Source organism: Trichosurus vulpecula, chromosome 4 (assembly GCF_011100635.1).
Source record: "Trichosurus vulpecula isolate mTriVul1 chromosome 4, mTriVul1.pri, whole genome shotgun sequence".
NCBI lineage: Eukaryota > Metazoa > Chordata > Mammalia > Diprotodontia > Phalangeridae > Trichosurus > Trichosurus vulpecula.
The window spans coordinates 189,445,727-189,462,913 of record NC_050576.1 but is presented as its reverse complement, the minus strand read 5'-3'; the positions used below and the strand labels follow the sequence as shown (position 1 = coordinate 189,462,913).

General features: G+C 46.4%; 1 protein-coding gene across 1 annotated transcript in view; it reads right to left on the bottom strand.

Annotated features, from left to right (window-relative positions):
* NGFR (nerve growth factor receptor) overlaps positions 1 to 17,187 on the bottom strand; it is a 31,020-nt gene that overhangs the window by 3,847 nt on the left and 9,986 nt on the right. The window contains exons 3-5 of the mRNA XM_036753376.1: positions 10,568 to 10,927; positions 2,913 to 3,165; positions 766 to 926 (exon numbers count right to left, since the gene is read on the bottom strand). Of these exons, the coding sequence (XP_036609271.1) occupies positions 766 to 926; positions 2,913 to 3,165; positions 10,568 to 10,927 (774 nt within the window). The remainder of the gene's footprint in view (positions 1 to 765; positions 927 to 2,912; positions 3,166 to 10,567; positions 10,928 to 17,187) is intronic.

Here is a 17,187-nt window from a genome sequence, read left to right as displayed (position 1 = left end):
GGGTGTGAGACAATGTCTCTCTGAATAGTCTATAGGAAGGTACAAGTGCCTAGTGGGTGAACTGGAACCATGCTATGGGTGGCTAATTAGGGACATAATTAACCACTTGTCCCTGGGAAGTCTGGGGCAGGAGGCTAATTGCAGCCACTTTCTGGGGTAATTAGCCCCAGGGGGGCAATTAGCTTGATGAGCCTGGAAGTTCTGGTTTAGAAGAGACCTCCCAGCTCCTCTGGCTGGAAAGGGCTTCCAAGGTCGTCTCATCCATTTCGAGGAGTCCAGGCTGACCACTCCCCCCGAGTTCTAGATGCATAGAAATAGTTAGATGGTCCATAGAGTGCTGGACTTGAAGTCTGGATCAACTGAGTTCAAATCCTGCCTCAGACACTTACTAGATGCATAACCCCGTGCGGGTTACTGTCTGTGCCTTAGTTTCCTCGTCTGCAAAATGGGCACCTACTTCACAAGGTTGTTATAAGGACTCACAAACCTTAGGGTGCGGCATAAATGCCGACTGTCACTATCACTGTCATTGTGTTGTTATTATCATTACAGAAGTTTCTCTTTCAGATCATTCCTTGGAAGAAGATAGCACCATCCACTTGCCTTGGTTACTTTCCTCCTCTGTAAGTCTAACGCCCATCCCTACAACAGCCTGCTTTATCGGAACCCAGGGGAGGGCGTCTGTGGATGGAATCAGCCACAGTCCCAAGGGGTGTAGAAGTTTCCCTCTGACCCTCTTCCCCACAGAAGCCCCCGCTCGGGTACCTTGGACTTGAGCTGTCTGAGTCTGGGGCTGCTGGTCATGAAGACTCTGGCTGTCCACGGAGATGCCACTGTCACTGTGCAGCTTCTCCCCCTCTGGAGATGGGGTCTGGTTCACAGGCCGATTGTTGGCGCCTTGCTTATTCTGCTTACAGCTGTTCCACCTGCGGTCAGAGAGGGACAGACTCAGGGCCTCAAGGTGGTGCAGGTTCTTGTTTGCATTTGCATATTTGATTGGATCATCTCGCAGCTCGCACCCGAATGTGTGTGTGTGTGTGTGTGTGTGTAGCACATGTACTCCTAATTATCCGTAACATGGGTGCTCATGTGCATGGGTGAGACATATGAGGAGGCAATGAACTTGTTTTCTATTTCTCTTGTGCATTTATTCAGTAACATTGTGTATTATAGTTATCTCTCTTATCTATCACCTTTAGCTAGAACGTAAGTTTCATGAAGGAAGGGACCTCATCTCATAGAAGTCTTCTATACTCAATGAGTGATCACTCTAGCAAGTAGAGTCTAGGAACTGTGGAAAGAACATTAGGTGAGGGCTGAGCTTCTGATGAGGGAGGGAAGGAAGGAAGGAAGGGAAGGAGAGAGGAAGGAAGGAAGGGAGGGAGGGAGAGAGGAAGGAAGGAAGGGAGGGAGAAAGGAAGGGAGGGAGGGAGGAAGGAAGGGAGGGAGGGAGAGAGGAAGGAAGGAAGGAAGGAAGGAAGGAAGGAAGGAAGGAAGGAAGGGAGGGAGAGAGGAAGGAAGGAAGGGAGGAGGAAGGAAGGGAGGGAAGAAGAGAGAGGAAGGAAGGAAGGAAGGAAGGAAGGAAGGAAGGAAGGAAGGAAGAAAGGAAGGAAGGGAGAAAGGAAGGAAGGAAGGGAGGGAGGAAGGGAGGGATGAAGGAAGGAAGGGAGAGAGGAAGGAAGGAAGGAAGGAAGGAAGGAAGGAAGGAAGGGAGGGAGGGAGGGAGAAAGGAAGGAAGGGAGGGAGGGAGAAAGGAAGGAAGGGAGGCAGGGAGAGAGGAAGGAAGGAAGGGAGGAAGGAAGGAAGGGAGGGAGGGAGAAAGGAAGGAAGGGAGGAAGGAAGGAAGGGAGGGAGGGAGAAAGGAAGGAAGGGAGGCAGGGAGAGAGGAAGGAAGGAAGGAAGGGAGGGAGGAAGGGAGGGAGGAAGGAAGGAAGGAATGGAAGAAGGGAAGAAGGAAGGAAGGAATGAAAGAAGGGAAGAAAGAAGGAAGGAATGGAGGGAGGGAGAGAGTGAGAGAGAGAGGGGGAGGGAAAATGGGAGAGAGAGAGAAAGAGATGAAGGAAGAAAGAAGAGGAGGCAGAAATAGAGAGAGGGAGAAAGGGAAGAAGAAAGGAAGGTAGAAGAGATGGAAGTAAGAAGGGAGAGAAGGAAGAAAGGAGGAAAGGAGGAAAGGAAGAAGGGAGGATCTCCTGATTTCTTTTCAGCTCTCTGCCCTCATAAATTCACTTTCTTCTACCCTATCCAGAGACTAAGAAACAGATGGGAAAATTGAGTCTGGTTCTCAGCTGAAGTGAAAAGATATGTGCATTGTGGGGTTCAGATCATGAATCAAAGACCCAAAGTTCAGAATCAAAGGTCAAATATCTTCACAATCACGACTATTCAGAAATGGAGTGGGCTGCCATGGGAAGAATAGGCTGGATTACTATTTGTCAGACACATTATGTAGTTCATCTCTGCTCAGGCATGGGCTGGACCATATGTCTTTTGAGGCCCTTTCCAACCCAGAGATTTAACACTCCAACCCCCGAATGGCTAGGGAATAGGAGTTTAGTCTATAATTAGGAGGAAAGAAGTGAGTGACCTTGGGCAAGTCATTCTTCTCCCTGAGTCTGTTTCCTCCTCTGTATAATCTTTAAGATCCCTCCCAACTCTGGCATCGGAAGGTCCTTTCCAGTTCTGACATTCTGTTCCAAGATCCCTCCTAGTTTGAACATCCTTTGTTCTAAAGTTCCATCATGATCGCATAGCTTGTGATTTTGTGATTCTGGGTCAATGGTCAGGAGACCAAATTACATTGATCCAGAAGCATTCCCTTTCCCTAAATGTGGAAAAATCTAAGACCAAAGGTCAAAGTCACATATCTGGGAGGAAAGGCTTCAAGCCCTGAAGCCCTCAACCTTCCTACTTACCTCTTGAAGACAATGTAGGCCAGCAGACCCACAACCACCGCAGCCAAGATGGAGCAGTAGACAGGGATGAGATTGTCAGTGGTACCTCGAGTCACTACAGGTTGGGAGCTGCCCATCACAGTGGTCACCACGTCAGCTACTGTGCTGGCCTCAGTTTCAGGCTCTGGGGGCTCACGAGGCTCCTGGGTGATGGGGGGTGGGCTGTCAGAGCCCAGCAAAGGTGTGGTCCGGGTTGTCCATCGGGGTGGGATCTCTGCCCAAGGATTACAAGACATAAGAGGTGAGTAAGTCCTCTCCACCTGTACTTTGCATTCCCTCCCTCCACTGCCTCACCCCTCAGCCTTCTTTTCTTGTATTTTCCCTTTCCCTAAGGCCCCAGCCCAACTCAGAAGCCTCTCTCACCTTAAGGCCCCCCCCCCTGCACATTCCAGAGGCATAGGGTGGTAGGAGTGGAAAGGGTGCATGGAGAAAGGTGTCCTGGCTAGCAGAAGAGTGCTGAACTTGACATCTGACATGGGAGACCAGACTGTGATATTTACTAGTTGTATGACCTTGAGAAAACCACTGAACCTATTTCCTCACGTGTAAAATGAGAGTGTTAGTGCCTACTAACAGGTTATTGTGGGGATCAAATAAAATAACACGTAGAAAGAGCTTTGCAAAACAGAAAGTTATATATAAATGACACCAATGATTATTTTCCTTGTTTGTGAATAGGTGTGTGGTGGATGTGTATGTACAGACGTGAGGAGAGAAGGGCCAGAGCCAAGAACATAGACAGAAAATGGACAACAGCAGTGGCCTCGAATCGGAATTCTCCATCCCACTGCTAAGCCTCAGTGCCATGGGATTCTGGGAAATGAGCTGCCCCCCCCCCCCCCAACCCTTACCCTGAAGAATAGGAGATTCTTTCTCAAGTTTAGACAGTGGAGATATGCAGCTTCCACAAGGAGCTGGCTCCTGTCCCTGTCCCATCCCACTCCCTGTCACTCAGTCCATACTCCCCTCCCCTCCCCATGCCACCAAGACTCCTTGGGAATTGAAGGGCTCCGCTGGCTCCCTCTCCTTGGCCTATGATTAGGCAAAGCCCAACATCTGTTTCTGAACTCGCAAGGGCCCTGCCTGGCCCTGGCCCCACAATGTGTCTGTTCTTGCCACCCAAAGAAACGCCCGTAGGGCAGACTTAACCCTTTATAGGGAGGGAACAACACCCACACCCTGGGAAAGGAAGGGAGGTTGTAGTTTTCTGAGCCAAGAAAGCAAACAATGCCCACTGGTGGGAGAAGGGAAGGCATGGATACTTTGGCTCTCTGCTTGTGCTGGCTGAGCACCACCAGCTTCCCTACTAGATTGGGCATCTTCTGGCAGAAGTGGGTGGGATTTTCCATTTCACCACCCAGCCAGGGGGCACCCAGTGCCAGCTGCTGTAGCCTCTAGATGCCCTGGGGTATCTGTCTGGGCATGGAATGCCTATCCTCACCCAAGCCAGGGCTGACTGAGGGGAGAGAAGAGACAGGATGTCTTATAGACTGCATCTACCAGGCAGGTGCCTCTTCTTTCCCACCCCTACCACTCCAAAGTATCCCTTGGTTCACCTACCCAAGCAGGAGCTACCTATTTGCCTTCCTGTATTTCTTTAACTTGTGGATAAAGTCACTTCAAAGCATCTATATTTCAGGCCCTGCTGAGGGATGTGTCTTCCAGATGTGTATCTGGAGTCCATCTGATTGGGAGAGATGGTGGGGAGGGGTATACCATCTGCTGCAAGCCGATCATCCCACCCCTGGGGTGAGACACCAGCCGAGTAATCTGGCGGCATCAGAGAAGGCATCAGAGCTTCCCAAACTTTTGCCATGACCACGCTGTATGACTTTTTGGGTAAACTGCTTTCCTTTGTGGGCCTCCAGAACCACCATTTATACTCTGATGGATGTCCCTATAACCTCTCCCTCTTTACGTCCAAACACTGTCCTTTAGATTTTGTCATGCCCTCTTCCCAGACTAGAGCAAACATACCCAGTCAGGCTATCAACAGCGTCGGTTAGTTTACAAGGGGAGAAGTGGCCAGTCAGGTCATTATGGCAATTACCAGGGAGGTCCAGGGTATAGGAGGAAAGGAATAGGAGAGGGGGACTTTCTAGGGCCAGAATCTGGATGGAATTTGGGTCAAGAGCCAACAATGAGTTTTATCCCCACCCCCAACCCATTTCCCCCTCCATCTTCCTAATTCCCTCTAATTTTTTTTTGGGTGGGGGGGTGGGTGGGGAAATGAGATCCAGATGTGGCCACATCCCCTAGCATCTCAACCTGCCAAACCCTTGGCCTGGCTGGATAGCTGTTTCTGGGCTAGAAGGTGGCTCTGGGTGGCAAGGAGGGAGGGAGAAGCTTGGGATGGTAGACAAACAGACCTAGTTTTGCATTTCCCCTACCCCCTACTTTTCATTTGAAACCTAACCTGGTGGTTAAGCCCAGGTGGCAAGGTGTCATTCCATGATGGAGGGCGGGTCACCTTATTAGCTTTTGATACGTATATCCAAGAAAGTATGTTACCACAGGGGTGCAGGACAATGAAATTAAGAGCCTAATTCCATTTCCCAGAACTCTATGAGTCTATGCAGGCTGTTAATGCTTTGATGTTCTGGGGAGGGGGGGAAGTTTGGAAGGAACCAGACTGGAGGAAGCTAGCAAGATATTTACAAATGTCCCCCAGTGGCAAACCATCCACCCCTCCTCCAAACATCTCCTTCCTCTGCTTCTAAGCTCTTATCTGGCCTTTCCCCAAACCTGGGCTGTCCCAACTTGCCCAAGGAGAGACGCTCAGGTAGGGAAAATCTTCCCTTCGTTGCTTTGCCTGGAAGTAATAAGTTTGCAGGCTTTTATTTTTTCTCCTCCCCACCATTCACCTACTCTAAGATCTTCTACCAGGGCACAGCACCCCTACTCCTTTCCATTCCTCAGAAGCCATACATACACACAGAGGCACCCACATACAAACACGCAAGTAACACACACACCCCCTAGTTTGAGGCCAGATGGAGGAAAAAAGGAAAAAAGAAACTTTCCCCAACCACTTCTCTGTGATTGCCTTGCTTCAGAGAGACCTTAGAGCTTCCTGAGGGCAGAACTATAGGTCCTTGGTCAGACTGGAAGCCCCCTAAGCGTGGGCCTAAATTTCCTCTTTCCCATTGGTTAAAGCTCTGCTCACAGTAAGTGCTTAGCACCAAGGGTCCATAGGAATCGGTTAAATCTAACCCTTTGTAACAATGCCAATAGAAACCCCCTTCTGCTGAGAGTAATCCTCTTGAAACCCCCTTCCAAGTTATTACCTTGAGGTTAGGACTCGGTCTCTGAGAAAGTACAACTCTCATTTGCCAGCTCCCTTCTTCCCCCTCCCCTGATGTGGGGCTTTTCCACTGGTTCTCAGGTTGGAACTGTCCCCCTCACCCCACAAACCCATGATATTTCTGGAAACAGAAATAATAAACCAAGGACCAAAAATAACTTTGAATTTCCTTTAGAACCCTTCTTCATTCTTTTCTTCATGGTCCTCATGTCTCCAACACCCTTACAGAGGGCTACCATCATCATTTTCCTAGTTTGGTCCCTGGAGGAATTTCTGCTGCCTACCATCACACACACACACACACACACACACACACACACACACACACACACACACACACACACCGTGTTTCCGGACCAACACCCCCCAATCCCACCCCCATTCACAAACGGTCACCTCAAGAGTTCTATCCAACCAGACACTGGGTTTCTGAATTCCTTGACCAAGGCCTCTTCAAGTCCTATATTTCCTAAACCCACTGCAGCCCCATAACCCCTGTTATCCACAGCTATACCTGCCTCTTTCCCTTCTTTTAAGGTATAGGGAGGAGAGCACAGTTCTCAGAAGCTAGAGATCTGTGCTAGGATTGGCTCTGCTGCTGAGTAATTGTGTGATCTTCAACAAATCACTCCCCCTCTCTAGATCCCAATTTTCTTCTGTGTAAAGCATTCATTTTAGAAGGGATCCTTAACTCAGTAATTCACATTTTATGATTCTATGATTCAAACCTCTATTCACCTCTTGTTCTCCATTCCTCGTCCTTGCATAGTGGAAAGAACCATGACTTGGACTCAGAAGACCTGAATTCAAATCCTGCTCAGACCTTCGTTGGTCATGTGACCCTGGGCAAGTCACTTAACCTCTCTCAGCTTTAGTTTCTTCATTTGTAAAATGAGGGTAATAACTCTTGCACAAATTACCTCACAGGGTTGTTGTGAGGCAAGTGCTTAGCAAACTTCAAAGCGCTATGAGAGGCAACTAAGTGTTACAGTGGAGAGAGGTCTGGTCCTGGAGTCAGGAAGACCTGAGTTCAAATTTAACCTCAGATATGTATTAGCTGTGTGATCCTGGGCAAGCCACTTAACCTCAGTTTCCTATAAAATAGGGGTAATCATAGCACCTATTTCTGTGAGTGTCAAATGAAATATTTGTAATGTTAAACACTGCTGGCGCATGGTAGGTGTGTGGGGAAAAAAATTCTTTTCCCCTTCCCCCCCATAAGTGACTTATTTTAATATTGTTCTCAGTGTATGCTCTAGTCCTAAACTTAGTCTCTAAGGACTCTACTTCAATATTCTCTTTCCTAACCCTTTCATTTTACTGAGGAAAAAAACTGAGTCACAAAGAAAAGTGACTTGACTAAGGTCACAAGTGAATTAATGACACCTAGTCCATGGTTCTTCCCCCACCATACCCAGCACCCCTAGAACATCAGAATTGGAAGGAAACTGAGAGGCCGTCTAGTCCAACTCATAATTGAACAAAAATTATCTCTACAGAACAAATTCCTGACCAGCAGTCAGCCTTCACTTGTATAAATCTTGGGTGGCTTTTAATAGGGATCCCACTAGGTCCTACGGCAACTCCTTCCACTTTAGCATCACTCTCATAGCTAGGATGATTTTATGGGCAGCAAGTCTAGATTTTCCTCTTTTGGTCTTCCACTCAATGCTTCTAATTCTGATGAGAAGCTCTCTGAGGTCACGATGAACAAGTCTATTCCTCTTTCCATGTAGCAAACTTGCAAATACTTGAAAATGGTCCTCATGTCTCTTCTAAGTTTTTCCTTCTCCAGGGTAAATAACTCCATTTTCTGGAACTGATCATGAGCCAAAGACCTTTCGACCTCCTATTTGCCTTCCTCTGCATAATAGTCAACTTATTAGTGCCCTTCCTAAAGGTAGCACCTACAACAGAACACAATATAACAGATATGGTCTGACGGAATCCCAAGAAACTGTCACTTTTCTAGTCCTGGATATTATGTCCCTCTTAGGCAACCTAAGACTTCATTAGATTTGTTGCTCACCATAATATACTGTTGACTTCATTCTAGGTTTTCAGTCTTTTAAGACCTTCAGATCTCTTTCAGACAAACTACCTAGCCATGCTTCACTCATTTTGTAACTGTGAAATTGATTTCTTGAATCCAAGTCTAAGACTTTACATTGATGTCTATTAAATTCCATCTCTTTTGATTCCACCCAACATCCCAGCCTACTTAGGTCTTTTTAGAACCTATTATTTATGTTATCAGAGGTAACTAGGTAGTGCCAAGGATAGAGCATTAGACCTGAAGTCAGGAAGACCTGGGTTCAAATCACCACACTTGTTAATGGCACCAAGTCCACAGTTCTTCCCCACCGTACCCAGCACCCCTAGCACATCAGAATCAGAAGGAGACTCAGTGGCCATCTAGTCCAACTCATAACTGAACAAAAATGGGCAAGCTATTTAACTTCTACCTACCATACCTCAGTTTCCCCAGTTGCAAAATGGAGGTAATAGCAACATCTACTTTCCAGAATCATTGTGGAGATCAAATGAGATAACATGGAAAGTTCCTAGCAGCTAGGCAGTGCAGTGGATAGAGTGCTAGGCTTAGAGTCATGAATCCTCATCTTTCTGAGTTCAAATCTAGCTTTAGACACTTACTAGTTGTGTGACCTTGGGCAAGTCACTTAACCCTGTTTGCCTCAATTTCCTCATCTGTAAAATAAGCCGGAGAAGGAAATGGCAAAGCACTCCAGTATCTTTGCCAAGAAAACTCCAAATGGGGTCACACAGAGTTAGATGCAACTGAACAATAAATAGTTCTTTCTTTCCTTTCTTTATAGTCTTCCCGGATTTGTCATTTGCAAATTTGGTAAGCACGTCATCTATGCCTTCTTCCAGATCACTGACAAAAATATGATATAGCAAAGAGTCAAGCCCCGATCTCCTAAAACATTGCACTGAAGACCTCCTACCATGTTGACATGGGCACATTAGCGACGACTCTTTAGTTCCAGCCATTCAGACAGTTTCAAACCCACTTAAAAACACTATCATCTAGACTGTGTCTCTCTATCTTTTCTGCACGAATAGCCAGAGGGACTTTCTCAAGTGCTTGGTTAAAAGTATAGTCCCCTAAACTATCATTTTAGCATCTCTCCCTAAAAAAGAATCGGGTTAGAAAAGAAATGACCTATGTTTTGTAAGACTGCACATATGTAACCTATATCAAATTGCTTGTATTCTCAATGAGGGGAGAGACAGGGAGAGAATTTGGGACTCAAAATTTTTTTTAAATGTTAAAAATTGTTTTTACATGTAATTGGAAAAATTGTTTTTAAATATCTAAAAAAGAAACAACCTGTTCTTTGTGATTACCACTTCTTTTTATAAATGTTCACTAACCCACATATCTTTAATAATATATTCTATAGAAATATAGTGAAATATTACTGCATCAGAAGAAACAATGAACATGAAGAATTCAGAGAAACTTAGAAAGACTTATATGAGCTGATGCAGAATGGATGAAGCAGGATCAGGAAAACAACATCCCCAATAACTTCAAGTTATATATTATTAAAGATATTTAGAAGTTTGGAAAGAACAGTAAAACGAAACTGAACACTATAAATTATAACGACCATCCAGGGCATTGGAAGTAACAGAAAATGCTTGGAACCCTAGGTTTTGAATATGACGTCTAGAGGCAGCTAGGTGGCGCAGTGTGTCACTGCTTATAGTCAGCAAGACCTGAGTTCAAGACCCCACTCAGATCCATACTGACTTCATAACTCTGGACAAGTCACTTAACCTCTTAGTGGCCAAGGCATCTCTCCAAAACTCCAAATTGCAGAGAAGGTGCCAGCCTACACTGGTGGAGGGAGTTTTCTCATCCAAGTATTCCCTATACAATTAAATCATAGGCTGAAGTCCCTATCCCTATGTGCTAGGCACTGTACTGGGAATGGAAATACAAAGACCAAAAAAAAAAAAAAAAGTGAGTTTAAAACAAAAGACATTAACCAAAAACCACCCCAAAACTAACTATGGTCTAGAATTTTGTGAGAAATTGAATCAAACTCACTTGTAAATTGTCTTTCCTTTTTCAGAAAACTGAGCCAACATTCACCCTTCCCCAACTTTATCTTATTCTTCCCATTTTTGTCTTTTGCTCATCCCTCTGAGGGGCTCTTTTTGGCCCTATCTGTGCCCACTTCTTTGCCTGCCTCCAGGCCTCATGCCCATCTTTGCCTCTACCCGCAGGCCTGCCAGCATCGATCCTGGTCTCTATCCTCCTGCCCCGTTCCCTGCTCACCCTCACACTCCCTGTCTGACCATCGGGTACATTCCCGGGTCTCTCGTTCCGTCTCCTCGCAGGCTGTGCAAGGCAGGCAGGGGTCCACGTGGTTGGCCTCATCTGAGTAGGTACCCTCAGGACACACCTCGCAGACGGTGTTCTGCTTATCTTGGCAGGAGAAGACGAGGCCAGAACCTGGCTCGCACACACTACAAGGCTTGCAGAGCCCTGACTCTTCATCTTGGTAATATCCATAGGCACAGCGGCACACAGCATCGTCAGCCTCCACGCAAGGTGCCGACATGCTCTGCAGGCCCACACATTCAGTGCATGGCTTGCAGGCTTCCGTGGCACTGATTGTGTCTGAGAAAGTCACACCTGCGGGTTAGAAAGAGAGCAGCATCAGATCTTGCCCTCATCAACACCTAGGCTTCTCTTAATCCTGGGATTATGGGATAGCTTCTTCCACTGGCAGCCGACCTCCATCCCATGTAGGAAATGTGCCCTCATCTGAGGTCAGGCCAGAGTTTAAGGACTGTAAAAGTCCTCTAACATTAACATTTTGCTTCCTTCCTGATCTCCCTACACACATACACATACACACACCAATTGCCAATCATTGAGCTCTCCCTCCCAGACCCCAGACACTGGGCTCTCCCCTCCCCAATTCCCAGACACCAACTGGCCCTCCCAATCAATCCCTAGAAAATGGGGTCTTCCCTCTAACCCCTAACCACTGAGCTATCTCCCCCTTCCCCAAACAACTGACCCTCCATAACCCCCAAAGTCTTCCTACCTCATAATCCCTAAACATCGAGCCCCCACAATTTTAAGACATTGAGACCTCCCCAGGCCCCAAACAGTGACACCTTCCTCTCAATGTTAGACACTGAACTTTCCCTTTCCTCATCTTTTCACTTTCTTCCATCTCCAGCCACTGAGCTATTCCCACAGCAAGGCAGGACTTATGAACTTACTTCCCCTGGATCCAAAAGGGCTGAAATCCTCACTCTCAGGTGAAAAGCCCTTAACCACATGGGTGCAGGGGCAAAGTGCCTAGTTAGGGCATAGAAATGATTGTTGCACTTCAGGCCCTAGAATCTTCTTGCCTAGACTGGTGCTTCTGCTTTAGGTAAGATTATAAATTAATCTCTTTGGGGTTCCCATTCTGCTTTCTCTAAGGCCTAGTCTGGATGCCATGGGAACCACCTGGGCTATAGATCCTTCAATCTATTGATCCTTCTCTCTGCCTTCCACTCCCTTTTCTTCCCTTTTTCAGAAACTTGGGGAAGCAGGAGGGGGTGAGGTATGGGGAGAAGCATAAGGCTTAAAGGGCAAAAGCATTTGGTTTAGCATCAAAAGAGATCCTAAGCAACAAAGAGGGGGCTTGGTCTATAGGAGGAGAGACTAGGGTTAGTTAGATCACAGGTAGGGTTGTTCCAACCATGCCCCTAACCCAAACTTCTGATGCTCTCAGCTCTGAAAGTTATTCTACTCATCACCATCTAACTCCACCTAACCCTGTGGGGTTAGATTGGGAAAGGGGATGCTGGGTCAGGAGGGGGGGGGCAGGGCAAGGGGATTATGAAGTAAGGAAACTGGGGCACAGAGTAAAAAGATTCATACAGGATAGAATCAAATTATTTAAAGTTTTTTGGTTCCTCTTGAATATGGACTTCAAAAATTAAGGGAGGAGGGGCAGCTAGGTGGTGCAATGGATAGAGCACCTGCCCTGAAGTCAGGAGGACCTGAATTCAAATCTGGCCTCAAACACCTACTAGGTGTATAACTGTGGGCAAGTCACTTAACCTGTTTGCCAATAAATAAACAAATGAATGAATGAAGGGACAGAACAGCTTCATCAAGTTCTTACCCTGCATGCTTTTGTGGGACCATGTTACTGAACATGTAGATAAAGAAGGGGTAAGAGAAAGGCCAAGGTTACACAACAAAATAATAATCACAATAATTTGACATTTGGAAGGAATCCTATAACATAAACCTTTTTCCCCATTTAGCAGATTAGAAACAGAGATCAAAGGAGTTATCTGTCCAGAGTAACACAGCCAATATCAGTACCATGCCATCCTCTGTCAGCTGACAAATCACAACCCTGCAGGGGTAAGAACTCTAAGTGAGGGGTCGCCAATGCCTAAATGCCAGGAATGGGGGAGAATTCTGAGATGAAAAGGCTGAAACCCCTCTCCCACTGGAGGACAGTAGAGGCTAAGCTGGGACTTGGAATTCAGGGCTATGCAAAGAGATGAAGAGATGAAAAAATAGTCTAAAGGTCATAAGATGGAAAGGGAGGGGCAGGAAAGGCAGAGACAGGGGAAAAGGGAAGAATATAATAGAAAGGCAGAAGGAGAAGGAGAGAAAGAAAGATTGACTGAATAGGAAAAATTAAAAGACCTTTAAGTCCCTCAAGAAAGAGGGCTTACCGGACTTCATAATAACCTGGAAAGACCTATATGATCTGATGCTGAGTGAGGGGAGCAGAACCAGCAGAACATTATACACAATTACAGACACACGATATCTGTGCTGACTGACTTTGATAGACTTGACTCTTTTCAGCAATCCAAAGTTCAAAGACAGATCCAAAAGACACATGATGGAAAAAGCTAACTACATCCAGAGAAAGAACTATGGAGTCTGAATGCCAGTTGAGGCAAACTATCTGCTCTCGCTTTTTTTTTTCTTCTTTTTTGGTTTTGTTTCTTCTTTCTCATGGTTCATTCCATTGGTCATAATTCTTCTTTACAACTTGACCATTGTGTAAATAAGTTTAATGTGAAGGTATATGTAGAACCTATATTGGATTACATGCCGTCTTGGAGGAGGGAGCAGGGAGGAGAGGGAGGGGAAGAAAATATGGAACTCAAAAACTTGTGGAACTGAGTATTGTAAACCAAAAATAAAAAAGAAATTAAAAGAAGAAAGATATGTTACAAAATACAATCCATTGGTGTCCTTTCAGAGAGAGAGGGAGTGTATATGGTGAAAGGGGCACCAGTTTCATTTAAGAATCAAAGCAGCTTAAAATCCTGCCTCTGCTACTTCCTACTGATACGATGTTGGATAAGTCACTTCCTCTCTCTGGGTCTCAGTTTCCACAACTGCAAAATTAAGGGGATGAATCAGATGATTTCTAAGATTCCTTGTAGGTCTAAATTTATGTTCCTTGAAAAGGTCAAACAAGAATTGAGATTAACTTGCAAGCGGGGACAAAATTTGTTAGGCAGCGGAAAGTCCATTCGAGCAATAGCTAAAGCAGGCCATGAGGTCTTTAAGAAGAAGAGAGCTAGGTGGGACCGCAAAGATATAGAGACATGGGGATGGTGGCTGTTGTAAGTGTGTTTGGTGCAGGGGGAAGGGTGCTCTCTTCTGCCTCTGGGGAGGTGGGGTGAAAATTGGCAGGCAATCTCCTGGGAACATGTTTTAGGGGGTGTAAAATATGTAGTGGTTTTTTGGTTAAGCTACTGAGGAAGGTAGGAACAAAACTGATTTCTGGGTGGGAAATATTTTAGGATCAAGGGAAACTCTGCTGGGGTCTCTTCTTCTGAATAAAATAGCTCATTAAGCCAGGTCAGTGATGGGGCTCAGGGCCTGAGGTGAATTCTTGGCATGAATGGAAGGCAGCCACGTCCGCACTCCAACTCTCTCCCTAGGTGCCTTCTCTTCCTATTTACTCTGGACTCGATGGCAAGAGGCAGAAAGGCTATGATGAAGGAAGAAGTCCTCTCTGCCTACCTTCTGTGAGGAGCAAACAAGGGAAGTACTGGCACCGGGTGAACTTTTGGGTGAACTTGACATATCAAAGGCAGGTTCAAATAGACTCAATGATAGGGATGTCCATTTTGGGCATGGAGACTTCAGAAACTATTGCCCGCTCCAGGCCTAGGAATTCCTATGGAGAGTGGTAACTAACCCTTATCATGTTCCCAAGCCTTCCTTTTCTCCCAAGATCACAAGATCATATATTTAGAGCCGGAAGGAACCTTAGAGATCCTTAGAGTCAGTAGACAAAGAAACTGCAGCTATGGAAGGTTGACTTGACTGGGTCACACAGCTACTAAATGTCTGAAGCAGAATTTGAATTCAGGTCTTCCTAACCCCAAGGCCAGTACTCTATCCACTGTGCTGTTTCTAAGACCCGTCACAGATGCTTCCCCCTTCCTCCAAGGATCTCTTGCCTTCTCTAACCAGCTTAAAGCATATCCTTCCCACCTACCCCCCACCCCCCAAGCCCCATGAGATGCCTCATGAATAAATAACAGGCCCCCATTAGTTCTGGTCTGGAAGAAGAGGCTGAGTGGGCATATTTCAAAGGTGGGGGGAGAGGGAGAAGTTGAGCTAGGAGACTGGCTTGCTCTCTGTGGGTATACCTGAACTACCCCACCCCCCAGACTTTCAAGATGATAGGGTCTCAGAGGATGGAGAACACATCACATTGCTGAGGCAGGGGGGGGGGTTGTGGAGGAGGGAACCGACTGAAGAAGGAGTTCCCTAAGATCTGTGAGCTGGGGGAGAGGGGAAAGAAGGAGAGAGAGAGAGAGAGAGAGAGAGAGAGAGAGAGAGAGAGAGAGAGAGAGAGAGAGAGAGAGAGACAGAGAGAGACAGAGAGAGACAGAGAGAGAGAGACAGAGAGAGACAGAGAGAGACAGAGACAGATAGACAGAGAGAGACAGACAGACAGAGAAAGAAACAGACAGAGACAGGGACACAGAGACAGAGAGAGACAGAGGAATAGGAAGAGAGAGAGAGAGAGAGAGAGAGAGAGAGAGAGAGAAGGAGGAAGAGGAAGGTTATTCTAATACCAAGTGATTCCTGAGGCAACTGTATCTCTAACACGATGACCCCTCCTTCCCTGTCCTTGACACTGAACTCCAACCCACCCCAAAGTTGACATATCTGGGCCCACACCCATAAGGCCCCCAATCCCCTTCATGAGGAAGACCAGTCCTTTGGGTGGAGGAGGGAAAAGGGGAGAGATGTATTTCCTTTTCCTTTAGAATTCTGACAAGTTTTGGGACTGGGGCCAATTGAAACGCTGCTTTAAAAGGGGTCTCAGGCCGAGAGCACCCCCACCTTCCCCAAGGGCAGATTAAAGGTCTGCCCACCTCCCCGGGACAAACCTGAGGTATGGAAAGGAAGGTCTGTGCTCTGGGAAGTTAAGGTGGGGGAGGGGAGGAACACTATCTGAGAGTCATATGGAAAGGAAATGATTTCCAGTGGACCAGGAGAGGTGCTAGGTTGTTGGTCTTGAGCAGACTTTTTTGAATTGGGAGTCACAGGAATAAGTTAAAGCCCAATCTCTGTTAGAAAGCAAAGAGGAGTGGAGCTAAGTCTGAGGACCTGCCTGCCAATGACTTACGGGAAATCACCTTCCCTCGCTGGGCTTGGTTCTTCATCTGTAAAATGAAACAGTTGGACAAGACGACCTCTAAGGTCTTTTCCAGTTCTCAACCCAAAAGTATAGACCTTGCCATTTATTGTAACTAGGTGGCACAGTGGATAGAGAACTTCCTGGAGTCAGGGAGATCTGAGTTGAAATCCAACCTCAGATACTTACTAGTTGTGTGACCTTAGGCAAGTCACTTAACTTCAGTTTGTCTCAGTTTCTTCAACTGTAAAATGAGGATCATAATAGCACCCACCCCTAGGGTTGCTGTGAGGATCAAATGAGATGTCTGCAAAGTGCCTGGCACATAGTAAGCACTCTTCTCATTAGTTTATTTCTATTACTGCCACAAGTCACAATTTCTCTAAGCCTAGTATCCAACATAATCATAATCATAATACTGGCTCTCTGCATTCCACGGAGTTCATGAATTATAGGAATGTAATTATCACTATCATGCTAACAGAACACAGAGACCCAAGGATGAAGACCTAGGATAGGATCTGTGCCCACTAGACAGGTGTGCTTGGGATCATGCTGGGCACAGCAAGAGAGGGCATTAGTTCCCTACCTGGACCAGACAAACGTCCTGCTATGCTCTCTGCTTTTTCCCAGAAAGCATTTCTCTCTTTCAGGACACAGCCCTCTTCCCCCTCCCCCTCCCCTCCACACCTTCCTACATCTGTACTGGGAAGAACATCGGCTGGCAGGAGTGAATGGCCGTGCCCTCAGTGGGATCCCCCAAGGTCAGACTCCCCAGCTTGGCGGGGATTCGATCTCTCATCCCCCAGCCCCACTCACCAAAGTGAAAGAACAGCCATTGATTTTGCTGCTTAGCCGATATTTTTAGCCTAGGTCTTCACCAGCCCCTCCTCCCCCTGCTTGACCCAGACACAACAGGGGGCATTTCTCTCAGATTCCTTTGCTTACCTCCAAAACAGGGCTGTTTCGTTTCGTTTTGGTTTTTTTGTGAGGGGGTGTGTGTTTTTTTTAAACCCTACTATACTCCCTTTCAAGATCCAATTTAATTCAATTCAACTAGCATTTATTAAGTATTTGCTATGTGCCAGGCCCTGAACTAAGTATGAGGGAATCAGAGGGAAAGATGAAACAACAGCCTTCGAGGAGATTTTATTCTGTTAGATGGTCCTCCATTCTCACCAATACAGGAGGTTTCTCATGGGCATAGAGGAAGGAGTACTGGACTTGGACTCGGGAAGACCCAAGTTCAAAT